The sequence below is a fragment of the Mauremys reevesii genome, linkage group 9, assembly GCF_016161935.1.
Source record: "Mauremys reevesii isolate NIE-2019 linkage group 9, ASM1616193v1, whole genome shotgun sequence".
NCBI classification, from domain to species: domain Eukaryota; kingdom Metazoa; phylum Chordata; order Testudines; family Geoemydidae; genus Mauremys; species Mauremys reevesii.
This window is the reverse complement of record NC_052631.1, coordinates 1,017,747-1,035,790: the sequence shown is the minus strand read 5'-3', so window position 1 is coordinate 1,035,790 and position 18,044 is coordinate 1,017,747. Positions and strand designations below refer to the sequence as shown.

General features: G+C 49.8%; 1 protein-coding gene across 2 annotated transcripts in view; it reads right to left on the bottom strand.

Annotated features, from left to right (window-relative positions):
* XXYLT1 (xyloside xylosyltransferase 1) overlaps positions 1-18,044 on the bottom strand; it is an 83,153-nt gene that overhangs the window by 15,766 nt on the left and 49,343 nt on the right. Inside the window, exon 3 of one of the 2 annotated variants that reach the window (XM_039488143.1) lies at positions 15,266-15,505. In XM_039488143.1, coding sequence (XP_039344077.1) covers positions 15,266-15,505 — 240 coding nt within the window. The remainder of the gene's footprint in view (positions 1-15,265; positions 15,506-18,044) is intronic. The other variant, XM_039488142.1, reaches the window with a different exon arrangement.

The following is an 18,044-nucleotide window of genomic DNA, read 5'->3' as shown; positions in this document are numbered from 1 at the left end:
CTCAGGAACCAATCCATGCAACAAACCTCGATGCCAACTCTGCCCACATATCTACACCAGTGACACCATCACAGGTTCATTCACCTGCACGTTCACCAATGTAATATACACCATCTTATGCCAGCAATGCCCCTCTGCTATGTACATCGGCCAAACTGGACAGTCCCTACAGAAAAGGATAAATGGACACAAATCAGATATTAGGAATGGCAACATACAAAAACCTGTAGGAGAACACTTCAACCTCCCTGGCCACACAATAGCAGATCTTAAGGTGGCCATCCTGCAGCAACAAAACTTCAGGACCAGACTCCAAAGAGAAACTGCTGAGCTCCAGTTCATCTGCAAATTTGACACCATCAGCTCAGGATTAAACAAAGACTGTGAATGGCTTGCCAACTACAGAACCAGTTTCTCCTCCCTTGGTTTTCACACCTCAGCTGCTAGAACAGGGCCTCATCCTCCCTGATTGAACTAACCTCATTATCTCTAGCTTGCTTCTTGCTTGCGTATATATACCTGCCCCTGGAGATTTCCACTACTTGCATCCGACGAGGTGGGTATTCACCCACGAAAGCTCATGCTCCACAACATCTGTTAGTCTAGAAGGTGCCACAGGATTCTTTGCTGCTTTCACACACAGCTGGACTCAGAGCCCACTGAGGTGAGTGGAAATGCTCCCGCTGACTTTGGTGGGCTTTGGGGGAGCCCCAACACAACAAACTCTAACCCTGACCACCTCTGCCTCCAGGCCAGAGCCAGGGGAGACGCGGAGGGATGGACAGCTGCAGGTTCACGCAGAAGGGGGAGCAACACGCCCCGTTTTCCCAAGGCAAATGTGAATCATTCTGGGCAGCTTTTACCAAGGGGCTTCGATTTCCTAGTGGCTCCAGGGCCTCGTCAGATCAAAAACTCTTTCAGTGATGATTACAAAGGGCAGTTTGACCAACACTGATTCCATTGCAGGTCTTTAAGGCTTGGTATTTCCTTTGTGCGGGGTTAGCCCTCATCAGGTCTTGTGTGCACAAAGATGAAGGCTTTGGCCTTCACCAGCTCTGCCAAGAGCAGGCTGAGCTCCCATAGGGAGGCGCAGGGGGTGGGAATAGCCTTCCACCTTCAAACAGGGACTGTCTGTTCGGTTAGTGACAACAGTCTGCCCTCTGGGTGCTGCCGGGCCTGCACAATCCATATCCTTTCCCTTCGGCAAGATCACACGACAGTTCACCTCAGCCGTGCGCTCTGCAGGCCTGTCACGGAGTGTGGGGGAGACCAGGGCCTGCACCCCACTTCCTGCGATTCCCCAGGACTCTCAGCCAGCCAGTAAAACAGAGGGTTTATTTAGACGACAGGAACACAGTCCAAGACAGGTCTTGTCGGTACAGATAACAGGACTCCCCTTTAGTTAGGTCCATCTGGGGGCCCAGGGAGGCCACCGCCCCATTGGGAAGCCCAAGCCCTGCCAGGGCCCCTCTCCATTTCCCAGCCAGCTCCAAACTGAAACTCCCTCCAGCCGTCTCCTTTCTGGCCTTCCCCCGGCTCCTCCCCCAGCCTTTGTGTCCTTTGTGACCCGCTGCCCCCGGCATTCAGCCACGGCCCAGTCACAGAGCCAGCTGCGCTCTGTCCACTGCTGGCTGCAAAGCAGCACGTCCCAGCCCCGGGCTCCACATGGCACTTAGCACATGTGCTGACACGGGAAGTCACACTCTGGGCTTTGGCTGTTCCTTCCCCCAGGGACGGTTCCAACCCCGAGGGCTGCCTCCTCTCGCGGCAGGTGGGTGTTCCCCACAGATAAGCAGAGCTGGTGCTTGCCAAAGGAAGCACGCCGAAGGGAAGTGCCAAGCGCAAGCCGGGAGAGCAATGGCCTGGCACAGTGAGTGAGACCAGCAGCCCTGGGCTCTTCCTCGGGGGTGGGGGTCACAGCCGTCAGGACTGGACATTCCCCACCCTGTGCATCTTTCAGCTCACCTGTGACGACGAGGCTCTGCTCTGTGCACTGACGGGCAGGGCCTCACACACTGTGGCGACAGCAACGTGATCCCGCTGCCCGGGGACAGGCTGCACATCCACTGCATGAGACCCTGCAGCATGGCCTGGAGCGGGGATCTGCCCCCCAGCTCAGTTTAACACCCTGTTCAGGAAGCCCAGGTTGGTGCAGGGGGTCAGGGTCTAGCTGTGAGCCAAGCAGCATCTCCTGTCAGACCCTCATCCTGTCACTCCTGGCTCTGCGCCTGCAGCCTGCGGAGTTTGCCTGCACACCCAAGAGGCTGTTGATGCAGCCATGTGGCCAGAGGGTGGGAGGGTTTGGAATGGTCAGGCACTGGCGTCCGGAGATGCTGCCTCTCCGGCCAACCAATGTCCCACTGCTCCTAATGCTCCCCGGTGGGCTGTGTCTTGTGTCATACCTCGATTGTAGCTTCTGGGGGCAGGGACTGTCTTTCTGTCCCGTGGCACCACGGGGCCCGGTACGTGGCCGGAGCTCCTGTGCACCACGGCAGTGCTAATAATAAATGATAATCACTCTACGTGAGCTCAGGAGCTGGCAGGGAAGCCCAGCTGCAGGATGAAGAAAGAGCATCGTCACCAGCCTTCTGCCGGCTGGCACGCACGTTACCAAGCAGCACACCTGATTAGCTGGAATGCTAAGCAGGCGCAATAAGCTTCGTAATTAAGATTATGACTTTGCATAAGTGCTTCCTTGCGCAGAACCCCATCTGCTGGGGGCTGACTGAAGCCACCCCCACAATCCCCTATGCTAACACAGCTGCCCCAGCCCAGTCGTTAGTTCCCTTACGTGCAGAGAACATGTGACTAGGTACCTGGCTGTCCTTAAGGGCCCCACCTGCCACCCTCACACACACAGTCCTTGTGTAACCAACGTCCCGTTGGGGACCAAGGCCTGGCAGCATCAGAACCAGTGCTGCCATTACGAACCTACCGGCATGTTCTAGCTTAAGGCACAGTCCTGCACAGATGCTGAGTGCTCTCAACTCCCACTGGAGCCAAGGGCAGCTGGGCGTGCTCAGCACCTGGCCGGATCAGCCCCTTCCTGTGGCCGGTCTTGCAGAGATCTCGGTAATCCCCTGTACCGTGTGTCTGATGCAAGTGGAGCAGGAAGTACAGCATGTCTGAGCCATGGAAAGAACACGGGCCGATACGCAGCAGCTGGCAGAAAAGGGTGAGCCCAGCTCAGGAAAGGGGATGGGACACACCCAGCTTCACATTTCAATGGTATTTAATAGCATGCCAGAGGAGGGACCCGTGCAGGCTCCCCACACCCTCGCCCACCCACGCTGCATCCATGCCACAGAGAGCAGCATCTGCACCCCACTGAGTAAGTCAATATTGCGCTGTCCACTCCATCGCCAAAGCAAACCTGCCAGCCAGGGCATGGCTGGGCCACCCTGCTGGGATCCCAGGGGAGAGCTAAACACGCAGAGCATCACCTGTGAGTAACACGCCGCAGTACAACATGAGCCAGCGCTGCTCAGGACAGGAGCCATCCCCAGCCAATGCAACAAGAACCTCAGCAACTTGCTCTCGGAGACGCTGAGAGACTATCATGCGCTGGAAATGCATTTGTCCAACACAAACATCACCCAGGCATTGTTTCAGCATGAGTCAGTGACTGGCAACACTCCAGCACCATCCTGTTTTGCTGTTTGGAGGTTTTTCCCCTAACTCTGCAGGATATGAGTGCAGGCTCTGGGCCGTTTCCTATCTGCTTCTCTCTTACTATTACATTTCCCGCAAGCATTTGTACTGATACTGCCCAGCAGCTCAGTGCTCCGGATCCTGGCCTCTGCACTGAAAGCATTTTAAAGCCTAAAAACCAGAAAACAAAAACGCAAATGGCTGGAGTGAGCAGGAACATGGGAGGCATGCAGGGGAACAGCAACATTTCACTTCAGAGTTGAAAAAATCATTCTGATTAAACACCCCCCATCTACTATGGCAGGGGCTGTGTGGGTAGATTCATAGGTCCTAAGGCCAGAGGGAACTTTGTGCTCAGCTAGACCGACCTCCTGGATAACACAGGCCAGAGAACGGCTCCAACACAGAGAAGATCCGTTAGAAAATATCCAGTCTTGATTTAAAAAATGTCAGCGATGGCGGCTCCACGACGACCCTTGGTAACTTGTTCCAGTGGTTAGTTACTGTCACTGTTAAAAATTTACACCTTATTTCCAGTCAGAATTCGCCTATCTTCAAATTCCAGCCAGTGGATCCTGTTAGGCCTGTCTCTGCAGGACTGAGGAGCCCATTGTTAAATCTTTGTTCCCCAAGTAGATACTTATAGACTGTCACCAAGTCACCCCGTAACCTTCTCTTTGTTGAGCTAAATAGACTGAGCTCTTTGAGTCTCTCCCATAAGGCCCTGTCTCTAATTCTTTGTTCTTTTACCCCTCTCCAATTTATCAACATTCTTCTTGGACAGTGAACCCCAGAACTGGACACAGGATCCAGCAGCAATCACACCAATGCCAAACATAAAGATAAAATAGCCTCTCTGCTCCTACTCGAGATTCCCCCCTTTGTGGGTCCTAGCCCATGTTGTCGCTGTTTATCACATTAGCTCTTTTGGCCCCAGCATCACACTGGGAGCTTGTGTTCACCTGATTATCCAGCAGGACCATCAAACCTTTTCCAGAGTCGCTGCTTCCCAGGCAAGAGCCCACATCCTGTACCTCTGGCCGACATTCCTTGTTCTTAGAGCTGTACATTTACATTAGCCGTACTAAAACCCCTATGATTTGCTTGTGGCCAGTTTACCGAGCGATCCTGATCGCTCTGTATCAGTGACCTGTCCTCTTCATTATTTATCACTCCTCCAATTTTTGTGGCATCTGCAACTTTATTTTTAATTCAGAACATTGAAAAAAATCTTAAACAGCACAGGGCCAAGAATTAATCCCCGTGGGACCCCACTGGAAACACACCCGCTCAATGATGATTCTCCATTTACAGTCACAATTTGAGACTTATCAGTTGGTCAGTTTTTAATCCATTTAATGTGTGCCATGTTAATTAACTGTTGTTTAATCAAAATGTTGTGTGGTACCCAGTCATACACCTTACAGAAGTCTAAGTATATTATATCAACACTATAATCTAAATCTATCAAACTTTCTATAAATCCATGTTGATTTGCATTAGTTACATTACCTGCTTTAATTCTGTATTAATTGAATCCCATATTACCCATTCCATTATCTTGCCCACGATCCATGTCAGGCTGACAGATCTAGAATTATCCAGGTCAGGCCGTTTACAGTTTTTAAATATTCTGGTCTTCTGGAACTTGTGCTCCAAGACTTATTGAAAATCAACATTAATGGTCTAGCAAGCTCCTAAATTAAGAGCTTGGATGCAAGTTACCTGCTGATTGTAAAATGTCTAACTTTAGTAGCTTCTGTTTAACATCCTCCAGAGATATTGGTGGAATGGAAAGAGTGTTATCACCATATGCGGAGACTGCATCATCTCTTGTTTCCCTTAATATAGCATAGAAATATTTATTGAACACTTCTGCCTTTTCTGCATTGTTATTGAAAATTCTACCATTTCCATCTACTAATGGACAAATATTATTATCGGGATTCTTTTTGTTCCTAATATATTTTAAAAACTCCTTCTTACTGTGATTAACTCTGCTTGCCATAGACTTCTCCTTGTGTCCTTTGCTTCCCTTATCAATTTTCTACAATTCCTAACTTCTGATTTATCTTCATTACTATCAACTTCCCCGTTTTTCCATTTGTCATATGTTATTATTTTTATATCTGCCTTCACTTCTCCTCTAAACCAGGTCAGTTTTTTAACCAGCATGGCCTTCTTCCTCAATTGTGAGATTGTGCCTTTTTGGGCATCTAGTTTGGTGGTTCATAAGACAGTGTGAACATGTGATCACAGGCAACAGGGCAAAGGTGATTTGACTCCGGATGGACAGGAAGAATGGGGTCAAAGGAAATCTGACAAATACATGGGTAAGGGAAACCCCAGACCCAGTGATGGTATGAACTCAGGCATCTTTAGGGTCTTGTCTATACTACGGGATTCTCTGTGTGTTTTTCTGTACAGCTGTGAACATGCAGGCGTTTTTACCGCTGTATTATTTAGCCTTGCCCAGTGCAGGTTTTCGTGACCTGCTGCTAAAGATGCCCGAGCCCTGTCTGCAATTGCGCTGACACCGCTGCTAGCACAAGTGGCACTGCATTTCCTAGCATAAGCAGAGCCACAGCACACGGTCCCGGGCATGGGCCGCTGCTTGCAAAAACACTATCTGACCCAATGCATTTATTACAATGCGAATTTGCGCCTTGTTGCTGGACATGGATTGCAGAACCCTGGGCAAGTAACTGGGGGCCAATCCCTGAAACGCAACTTTATCGGCGTCACTCTGGGGCTGCAGCAGCATCACAACCACAGGGGCAAAACAGTCACAAAGGGGAACTGCCAAAGCTGCAAGGAAACCACAAGGAAAAAGTAGGGTACCCCAGGCCTGTAGCCAGCACAGCCTCAGACACTGCAAGCAGCAGCTCCAATCCAGCCCTAGGTCACAGGGCACACGAGAAAGGACCTGGCTGCGGTTTTGATGCCTTGTTTTTCTATATAAATAATGCACCATTTTTGTCTTGCTTAGAATTGGCGGCGGCAGCATCAGGCTCCGAGCTACTGTTCTTGTGTTGTTGATTTCCACGTCTTTCACCAAAGGGGGTTTCAGTGCTAATGAGTGAGAGGGGTTCTGCAGGAGTGGGTGCCCTGGCTACCCCACAGCTCTCCATACCCTGGATGGTTTGAGGATGGGGAGTCTTGATTTTTTAATATTGATAAAAACAACATAATCCAAACCAAACACGAGGATCAGTCAGAAGCAAAAACTGATGTGAAAACATGAAATAGGGAAATAAATAACCACCTACTGGCCTGTCACTGCCATGAATATTCGCTGGACACCACTCCCCAGTCTGCCACCATGCCGGGGCTTTCCCCTGCCAGCAGAGAGTAAAGCACTACACCCTATTCAGTCCTCCCGGGGATGGCCAATCCTTCATGGACTTGGCCTTTACAAGATCACTTGCAGAGAGGGGTTAGCAGGCTGCATCCTCCAGAGCTACCCAGAAAGGCTGCTCCAGCATCAGCCACCCCACACAGGGACATTCTCCCTCGGAGGCATTACCAGAAAACAGTCACGTTTTGTTCCATGCACACAGACTCCTGAAGTCTACACGGCTAACAGTGTACAATGATCTCAGTCTGACGTTAACCTTGAAATCTGACTCTGCAACACCGTCACACTCTCTGTAGCTAGTCCCTGTGGTGTATGAACGTGGTACGGCAGGTGGAGCTGGATTTACTGCTCTGGGCACTGAAATCCTCCACACGTGCCCAGAACAGGTACAGCAGCATGGCAAACTCCCCACCCCCCTGACCTGGAGGGGTCCCCCGAGGGGAGCACAGTGTCTAGGTCCCTGTCTGCAGACACAGGGGAGATGAGTGCCATGCTCATAGATTCATACCCAGAAGGGACCATGGGGTCATCTACTCTGGCCTCCTGCATCACACTGGCCAGAGCCCCCTGCCAGTGACTCCGGTATCCAGCCCAATAGTTAGGGCCCTACCAAAGTCACCGTCTATTTTGGTCAATTTCATGATCATAGGATTTTAAAAATAGTAAATTTCATGATTGCAGCTTTTTAAATCTGAAATTCCACGGTGTTGTAATTGTAGGGGGTCCTGACTCCAAAAGGAGTTGGGGAGGGGTAGTCACGGGGTTGTTGTAGGCTGGGTTGTGGTACTGCCACCCTCACTTCTGTGCTGCTGCTGGTGGTGGCGCTGCCTTCAGAGCTGGTGGCCAGAGAGCGGTGGCTGCTGGCCAGGAGCCCAGCTCTGAAGGCAGCGTCGCCGCCAGCAGCAGCGCAGAAGTAAGGATGGCCTGGTATGGTACTGACACTCTTACTTCTGTGCTGCTGCCTGCAGAGCTGGGCGCTCAGTCAACAGCCGCCTCTCTCTGGTTGACCAGCTCTGAAGGCAGCAGCGCCGAAGTAAGGGTGGAATGGGATGGTATTGCCAACCTTACTTCTGTACTGCTGCCTTCAGAGCTGGGCACCTGGCCAACAGCAGCCGCCCAGCTCTGAAGGCAGCAGTGCAGAAGTAAGGTTGGCAATACTGCGACCCCCCTACAATAACCTGGGGACCCCCCCAAAACTCCCTTTTGGGTCAGGACCCTCAATTTGAGAAACGCTGGTCTCCCCCGTGAAATCTGTATAGTAAAGGGTTAAAGCACACAAAAGACCAGATTTCACGGGGGGAGATCAGATTTCATGTGTTTTTCATGGCTGTGAATTTGGTAGGGCCTTACCAATAGCACAGGCAGAACTGGCGTGGAGCACCTGCTCATTCCGCCCAGGCTGCTGCGGAGTGGCCAGATAGCAAGGGCTTAAATGTGGCCACTGAGCCAGCTTCGGACGAGTGACCTAGAGCATCATATCCCATTGCCATTCCTCTCCCTGAGCTATGCACCGGCATCACAGGGCGCAGCAAACAGCCCTCTTCATGTCAGCGCCACTCACAAAACTGTTAAAAAAGCAAAGGGTGTTACGTGGAAAGGGATCCGCTTAGCCAGAACATGTCCCCCACGTGGTCCCACTGGCTTCACTAACCACGGAGAGCGAGGAGGGCTGTGTGCAAAGGTGGGCCCTGGTCCCACAGTCATGACTCTCTGGATGGGCGCATGGATTCGACTGCAGGGTGGGAGCCAAAGTCAGAGAACAAATGATACTGTGGCTGCACGTACAGTCGCTCTCAATCAGCAAATTTGCTCTAATTACAGATAAGATATTTTTCACTGCCAGCCCAGCAAACTCAGCCGGGGGCCTGACAGTCAAGACTGGTTATTCCTGGCCTGTGCGTTCTCCGTGGGAACACAGATCTACAGCAGGAGCTCAGGGACAGCCGGCTGGCGATTTTCCAGGCAGGCTGCATGCCTCACTCTGCCCCGGCTCTCGCCTCACACCCACGAGGGTGCAAGCAGGACACTGGCGTCACATAGGCCTCTGCACAGTAAAAATACCTCCCTGTGCCAAGCACTCTTAGGCCTATCTAGCACCCAGCTCCCATGCCACCCCTGGCTTAGGGTGAATGGAGGGTGTGTGGCCAGAGACTGCTGCACTCCACCTAGCCCCCAATGGCGTCTGGGCCCATGGGGATGGTTGCCAGGTGGCACAGGTGAGAGCAGCCCCAGGGCTGGGGGTGGCAGGGCTATGTCCCGAGAACCAGGTAGCCCCCAACCTCTTGCCTGCTGCACAGAGACTCAGAGCAGGAGAGAATCTGGGTCTTTAATTTCCAATATTAAGAAAAATCCATTTACACTTATAAACAGGGTGGATAAAAATCACTGATTTTTTTTATTTAAATCGGATTTTTTTGATGAAATACTTTTTTAGGAAAAAAACTATCTAAAGATAGTTTACTTAAGATACATTATAGCTCAAACATATCTCATCATGCAATAGGGATTATAAATTCTAATTGTGTACTATGAGACAATATATTCATGTAATGTTTAAGAAAAGTTTTGAAAATGAGTTCCAATAGTTCATGGATTAGGGACTCAATCTTATGGGGTTCCAGGGGCTTCTGTAGAGATTATTTAGGTTAATCTTTCTATGTACCCAATGGGACTCAGTGCTCAGTCTAGCAGATACCATCAGAGATGCTTAGGTTTGCAGTTCTCAAACTGTGGACTTGAGAGGTCTCCAGAGGTAACATGTTTGTTAACAGCTAAAATGTTTTTAAATAGATAAATAATATATAGAGTTGAGAAATAACAGACCTCAGCCCTATTGTCCCTCTGCAAATTTGTGTACACAGTCAATCCCTTACCTCTCTAAAAGTGCAAAGTTTCAAAAAGTTCAATGAATAAAAGATTGTTGGGGAGTGGAATAGATCTGAACAAGGAGAAGTCTGGAGATAAATTTGAGAAGCGAGGGACACATGCTTGTTTTGTTAAAATATTATGTTTGCTGTTTAAGAAAAAAATCCAGAATACTTAATGTTGTTGTTTTAGTTAAATAAAACAATTTAAATGTCTGTCTGGTGAGGTTCTCCTCCTAATACAGCATGGCAAGAAAATCCTCCAAATATTAATGATTAGCCTGTTGATTTGGAGATAGTTCACCTCCCAATGACTTCATCAATATCTGCTTCAATTACCTCTGGTAAATGAAATAACCAATCATTCATTTTCTGATACAGCTGTAAACTAATCTGAAAAGCTTTCAAAATAAATCACTTTAAAAATGTATAGTGCGCACCTTCTAAAAATGAAACCTACAGCTCTGAGTTGTGAAGAATACATATTAAGGTTATAACAACCAACAAGAATGCACTTTTATGTAGAAAACCATGATTAAATCGAGTCTTCCTGACTAGTGATTTAAATCATGATTTAAATAACAAATCTTAAACATTGGCATGTTTCCTTTGGCACAAGCCTGCCGTTCGTTGCCTGTCTGTTATGCAGACTGGACACGGGAGCAGAATCCACGCCATGTTTGTGCACCAAGCGCTGAGTTGATCACAGCTCCGGCCAGCCAGCAGTGCACATAGTCCGGCTGGGCTCTCCTCAGAAGAAGATTTAATTATTAATGCCCGTTACTAACATTTCAAATGGGAAGGGACATGAAGAGCTGTTAATTTCTGATCGTTCCCTGAGCGCACACTCATTACAACCAGCAATTCTAGTCTGGGGAGCTGAGCTGCTCTGCCTGAGATCCCTAGTGCAGGCCAATCTGGTACAAACAACTCATCAAGGCATCTCACGGTGAGGATCTGGCTCAGCCTGGATTACAACAAAATTTGAGATTCATCTTTTGAACAGACAAGGCCAAATTAAATCAATTTCCTTAAGTACTAATCAGAACATTCCAGATCCTTAAAAAATGACAAATTCTGAGCAGCACTGATTCCATGTGAATTTTAGTTTAGAGAGGACATCCTCAAATGGGATCTGGAAATGACACCTGTTTTACTCATTTAGTCTGAGTGCATTTTGCAGAAAGCCGGCCACATGCGTCACAGGCACAAAGGGAGTAATGATACTGACCCACTTTGCAAAGCAGTTTGCTATTCACTAATGAAAAATGCTGTATCAGAGCTAGGAATTATTGTTGTTAAAGGCAGGACGTTAAGGCTGAATTTGACGGTAGACGTGCACTCTCCTGCTGCATTCAGAGATGAGGAACAGTACCCATAGGGTAGCAGTGCCCCCTGGCCCCCGGCACACCGAGGAGTCAGATACAACAGGCCAAAGCCTGAACTCCTTTCTTAGGCCGTAATTCAGCAAAGCCGTTGCTCAGGTCTCACTGAAGTCAATGGGAGCTGCTGGTGCTCTGCTCTTTTGTAAATCAGGCCACCACTAAGTACAGAGTTCGAATTCTGTCTACGGGCCCCCAAAGGAGCTTTGCCCCAGCGACCTGCCCAAGTTCACCTAGATCCGTGCTGCGATTAGAATTTGGGGGCTTCTGCAGCGACTCCAGGGCATGGCCACCAAGCTCCAGGCAGACTGTTAAGAACCAGGGCACAAACCCCAGACTGGTGGTGAGATCTACACTTAGATTTCGCCAACCAATTAGCAAGTGTAAACTCCCCAGCCACGGTAACAGTCTTCACTTGGAGTCACAGACAGTCCCTTGGGGACTCCAATCTGTCTCGCCCCCCAGGTGTGATAGATGGGCCCTTACACCAAGGATCACAGCAATATTCAAGTTACTCCCAGTCCCAAAGGAACAGCCACTTTCCCGAGGTCAATTGCACCTTAGATCTCACACCAAACGACAACACTTGTAGCCAATCCTATAATGAGCCAACTAAAGATGGATTAAATAGGAAAAGGAAACAAGAGTGTAAAGAAGAAGGTTAAAGCAGGTAAACGTACCTACGCAAATGAGCTACAGTCTTGAGCTTCCAAAGGTACTAGAAGCTTCTATAAAAGGCAGGCTCTATATGTCCTCTAGGGCTAACCCCAGCTAAGCACTGGGGTTCTCTTGCTTGTGCCTAGAAACCTTCCCCCCAGAGTCCAGTCCGCCCTTTTAGGGGTTTTTATTCCCATCCCCCCATGTGCCCTGGGCTGTGAACTCAGCTGACGGGAGGAAGCCACTTGCAAGACTCATCTTCACTGGGGTGGGGGAAGAGCAGAGCAACAAAGGCTTTTGTCTTCTTTAACGCCCCACACTAGCCCATCTGGTGTTGATGGGCCTTCCCCGCTGGCCAGGATGTAACGCCTTCTGTTGGAGACCAGCCCTTTACCCTAGTTAATTCTCTCTCCCCTGTCTGGTGATTACACAGTCACAGGGGCTTACTGCACCAATGCTTGAACAGAATATCTGCATCCCATATTACAAGGTAATATGTGAGATTAATGCAGACAGCAACTCACAAGCATTCAGTACAGTCTAACACTAAACCCATAGCCCCCAGTCCAGTCAGAGCTGTGGGTGTGTCTGTGCTCAGTTGGGACCTGGAGACCTTGGCATGAGCTGGTACCTGGTCTGCCAGCCTAGCACCACTCCCTGGTCTGCACTCAGATCACTCCCCTGCATTTCTCTTCAATGACAACTTTCCCTCTGCACACCAAGGAGCCTGGCATTGCCCTCACACCACCGTCCTTATCGTTTGTGTTTTAGGCTCGTCTGTCTCCAAAGCTGTGGTGAAGTTGTGGGGATTCGTCAAACTCAAAGCCACTGTCTGAAGCGTTTCTTCCCTGCCACCCTTACAGGCCTTGTGTATGGTCACTAGAGGTGAGCGATGCAGAGACACATCCCTTGGGTTCGGTTACTCTGTGCCCAGGGCAGCCCCTTGTGTACCGTGGTGCCGCGGTGTCCCCGAACAGCTGGCCTGCCAGGCTCCCGGTCCATGTGGCTCTTTCACACAGCAGCATGGGTGGGGTTTGGTTTTAAAGTCCATAAATGGCTATTAGCCAGGATGGGTAAGAATGGTGTCCCTAGCCTCTGTTCGTCAGAGGATGGAGATGGATGTCGGGAGAGAGATCACTTGATCATTGCCTGTTAGGTCACTCCCTCAGGGGCACCTGGCATTGGCCACTGTCGGTAGACAGGATACTGGGCTGGATGGACCTTTGGTCTGGCCCATACAGCCGTTCTCATGTTCTTATGTTTAAATAAGAGTTTGTAACCCCTGTAAACCTGGCAGGAGGGGGAGTGGCGGATGGGCATAGCTGCAGGGACAGGAAAAGACCCTGACATACCTTCAACTCCTTTAAAACAATGGATCAGGTTCCCGTTGCACTGGATAGTCTTGCATCACCACTGACACTCTGCAGCTTGGCGCTCGCTTGAGGCTCCGGGGCAATGTCACCCTCATCACGCAAGACCAAGCTGTCAGAATGGCTCAGCTCCCAACCGCTGGGCTCTTCTGAACACGCGGCTACTTACTGAGGTGCCACGGGGAGCTCTGTGAAGCGCTGGGCCTCGTGGGTGCACACTCAGCTCTGGCTGTGACGCGGGATGCCAGAACTCTGTTACCTTCACTTCCCAGCCACTGGGATTTGCAGTGGTGAAGGGCGACAGCCCTGGAAACCCCGGCCCCTCCTTATCCACCAGCCTCACTCAGTTAAGGAAGCAAAAACATCCATTTCCTACACCTCACTGATGGCCTGAAACCTGACCCACATTTCTCTCTCTGAAAAGGAAACAGGACCTCACTCTGGGTTTCCTTTTGAGCACAAGTTACTAAACGGTGCCAAGAGACACCCACGTTGGACAATTACTGTGTGAGGAGCTCATCAGCGTGTGAATCCAGATCCATGATCCCACTGAGCTCATGCTGCAAGAGGACTCACAACGTGAAGCCAAGGCACAGCTTGGAGATGGCCCCTAATCACACAGAAAAACATTTCAAGAAGATTACGGTGTTTTAGCAACCAGGCCAAGTCCCGGGTCAGTGACTCTCACTGGAAGCAGTCACGTTTCCTTAGAGAAATCCCAGCGCTCTCGGAAGCCGTTACACATATTTAAAAAGATCTGAAGCCGTGTGAACACCTCTAGCTCTAGTGATCCGAGGTGCTGTGTGTCAGGGATAGAGAGAAGGGAAAAGGGTTTCTCTCCCTAGTCTCCTTTGTCGATTTCTACATGGTGCGTAGGGTCATCAGCCAGGGGCTCCTCGGAGGCACTAGCTACCCAGCCAGGCTCCCCACTGGAAATGCCATTCGCCTGCCCCCTGCCAGGCCTCGTGACTGTGACTGGAAACGTTTTTGGCACTGTTGGAGCAGGCCGTGCCTCGAACTCCTGGGTTCTCCACCTGGGGCGAGCTTGCAAAGCAGGATTATTGAGAGTGTTAACAATGTGTAGCCTTCAGCGTTCGTACAAATGTATCTTAGAGCAAAGGACGTTTTTCAGTACAAAAATCATTGACTGCAACTGAAATCAGCACCTGCAAGCGCAGTAGCCTCCAGCACATGTGAGAAATCCACATCTACACAACATGCAAGTCAATATATCCCAGCCTGTACACTCAGCGCTCCAGCAGAATCCTTCAGGCAATTCAAAGCCTCACTTTCCTCCCTCTGGTTCTTTCATTTCACTGCAGGCACAGAACAATTCAAGTGCAAGGAGCCAAGAGTGGCTCCTAATATGGAGGTGCTCCATGTTTGGGGTCAGTGATTCCCTGGCTGGGGTCACTTGTTAGCACTGGACGTGGTCTGAATTCAGTGCAGGCAGTGGAGGGTGTGACCCCTTGACACCTAGCATCACCGCGATGCCACGCCCCCGGCCCCCAGTGGGGAGCAGAGAGGCTAGCAGGAGGGCCGCGCTGCGCAGAACCTGTGATTAGAACCTGGCTCGGCTCAATGATCAGATTAGCAAAACACACATGCAGCTGTCACACCTGCACCCACCTCGGCCTGGGGAAACGTCGCTGCTCTGACAGAACTGAATCTTTGCGGCCAAGGTTTTGAATGTAGAAGCCCAGAGTTAGGCTCCTAAATCCAGCTGTAGGCACCTAAAGAGAAGCGGCCTTAGCACCCAGACGTCACAGCGACTCCTCTGGGAGCATGGCCGGGAGCCAGGCCACGTCCAGGGAGCCTATGTACGGACTTCAGGAACTCAGGTTTACAAGTTTTGGCCGCTCTGTCCAAAGTGACACATGGAGTTAAGGTCTTAGGCAAAGAACAGTGTCCTGCATGTTTCTCTTCACGCAGACACTAGCCTCTGAATATCCCCAACACACAGCCCCAGTAAGCAGGACTCACGGGATCTCTGCACGTTGCTCTGCAGAGTAAGTCTCCCCGCGAGCACAGCACAGGGACGCCAGCTGCTGTCTCCCCACCTCTGCTGAGTGCCAGGCCCACTGCCGTACCTGTAGACAGGCTGCATCTCTCTGGCTATCCCAATGACGGCTCCTTGCGGGAAATGATCAAACTCCTCAAACAGCTCTCGGATGTTGGTCTTGTACTTCAGGTCCAAGTCCACCTGGATTATCCGTTCTATCTCTAGGAGAGACAGAGAAGAAAAATCAGCAACACGAGGTGACAAACTCAAGCAGCCGTAAATCAGTGGGGATGTCAATGGGGCTATTGTGACCTCGGTAGCTGGGGGACCAATCTCCTCGGGGACAGGCTAGCCATAGGAGTCAGGAGGGGGATAAACTAACAGCATCGGGGAGGGTAAAAAGAGGGAAACACGAGCCTCCAGTCAACACAAAATTGAGATGTTGAAGACAAAATTAATGAAGGAACCAAAGGCCGTGGAGAGAAGAAATTCTTAAATTGCCTACACACCAGTGCGAGGAGCCTGGGTAACCGCCAAGAGGAATCAGAATTGCTCATCGTTAAGGCTACAATTTTGATGCCGAGGGAGCAGAAATCATGGAATCCATGACTTCCAAAGACTTCCGTGACTTCAGCCCCAGTGGCTGGGAGCTGCAGGGTCCCGCCGCCTCCCGCAGCGGCAGGGAGCTGTGAGGTACCGCTGCCGCCTGAGGCAGCCAGCCCCCAAGCTCCCAGCCACCATGGGCAGCAGGGGTACCCTGCAGCTCCCAGCTGCCACAGGCAGGGGGTACCCTGCAGCTCCCAGCTGCCACAGGCAGGGGGTACCCCGCAGCTCCCAGCCTCCGCAGAGGACAGGAGGATCCACGCAGCTCCCCACCAGCTGCGGCAGCAGGGGGACACCTGCACCTCCCTGCCAGCTGCCGTGGAGCAGGGGGACCCCGGCCGCTCCCTGGCCATGGGGCAGGGGGACCCCGGAAGCTCCCCACTGCAGTGGTGAAAGGGGGATTTCCACAGCTCCCTGCCACTGGGGAGGGAGCATGGGGACCCTGCAGCTCCCCTCCGCCACTGGGGGCAGGGGTTACTTGGAGCTCTGAGCCCTCATGAGTGATGGGGGGGCCCAGAGCTCCCAGCCCCCACCCCCCTCCCGCTGCCCAGCCCCTTCCCATTTTATCATGGATATTTTTAGTAAAAGTCAGGGACAGGTCATGAGCAATAAAGAAAAATGCCCGTGACCTGTCCCTGACTTTTACTAAAAATATCCATGACAAAATCTTAGCCTAACTCATCGTGAGCGTAAAGGCCACCTAGCTGGTGCTGCTGATACCTGGTGGGGTGATGCCAATCACTGCACTGTTACAATCAACGGTTATCACCTACTGGGACTGGGTAGGCAAAAGGGAGGGGGAGGGGCACGCTGTGTCAAAAATGGTATCAGCTGTGTCTGGGTGACTGGTAACTCAGAAGACAGTGCTCCTGAATGCTTATGGATCAGTGTCCAACGGAGCAAGCACAAGATGGGGTATTAGCTGGTGTCTGCTACAGACCCCGAATTACACTAGGGAACAGGATGACGGGCTCCTTATGCACCTATCTATAATGTGTAGGAAGAAAAGCTGTGTGATCATGGGGGACTTCAATTTGAGCGACATATATTGCAGGTCTCATGCTGCCAGTACTAAAACATTTTTGGAATTTCTAAACATTATAGATGACAATTTCCTAACTCAAGACAGGGGAATTCTTTATTAGACTTTGTCCTAACAGATCACAGAACTAAAAGTTAATGGTAACTTAGGTATAAGTCACCATGATTGGATCACATTTATAATGTCCAAGCACAATGAATTTCAGACCAGTTATATATACTTGGTGTTTTAACAGGGCCAATTTCACAAAGCTGAAAACGAATATGAGCCAAATCAGTTGGGAGGAACAATTTAATCAGAAAAATCTGAATGATAACTGGGAATCATTTAAGAACACTTTACTAGCTGCCCAAAAAAACACAATCCCACAATTGAGGAAGAAGGCTGTACTGGTTTAAAAAACCCACCTGGTTTAGAGGATAAGTGAAGGCAGCCATAAAAAATAATATATGTTTACACATATACACATACACCACAACAAATGGAAGAATGGGAAAGTTGATAGAAATGAATATATATCAGAATTTAGGAACTGTAGAAAACTGAAAAGGGAAGCAAAGGAACATACGACGTCTATGGCCAGCAGAGTTAAGGACAGTAAGAAAGCATTTTTAAAAATATACTAGGAACAAAAAGAATCCCGACAATGGTATTGGTCCATTACTAGATGGAAATAGTAGAATTATCAACAATAATGCAGAAAAGGCAGGAGAGTTCCATAAACATTTCTATTCTGTATTTAGGGAAAAACAGATGTATGCAATCTCATTGTATGGTGCTGATAACACTCTCTCCATTCCACCAATGTATCTGGATATTAAATAGAAGCTATTAAAGTCAGACATTTTAAAATCAGCAAGTCAGGGTAACCTGCATTGAAAAGCTTGAAAAGAGCTGGCTGAGGAGCTCGCTGGACTGTTAATATTGATTTTCAATAAGTCATGGAGGATTGGGGAATTTCCAGAAGACTGGAAGAAAGCGAATGTTGTGCCAATATTTAAAAAGTGTAATCAGGATGACCTGTGTCGTTATAGCTCTGTCAGCCTGACATCAATCCCGGGTAAGATAATAGAGTGGCTGATGTGGGACTCGATTAATAATTAAAATAGGGTAAT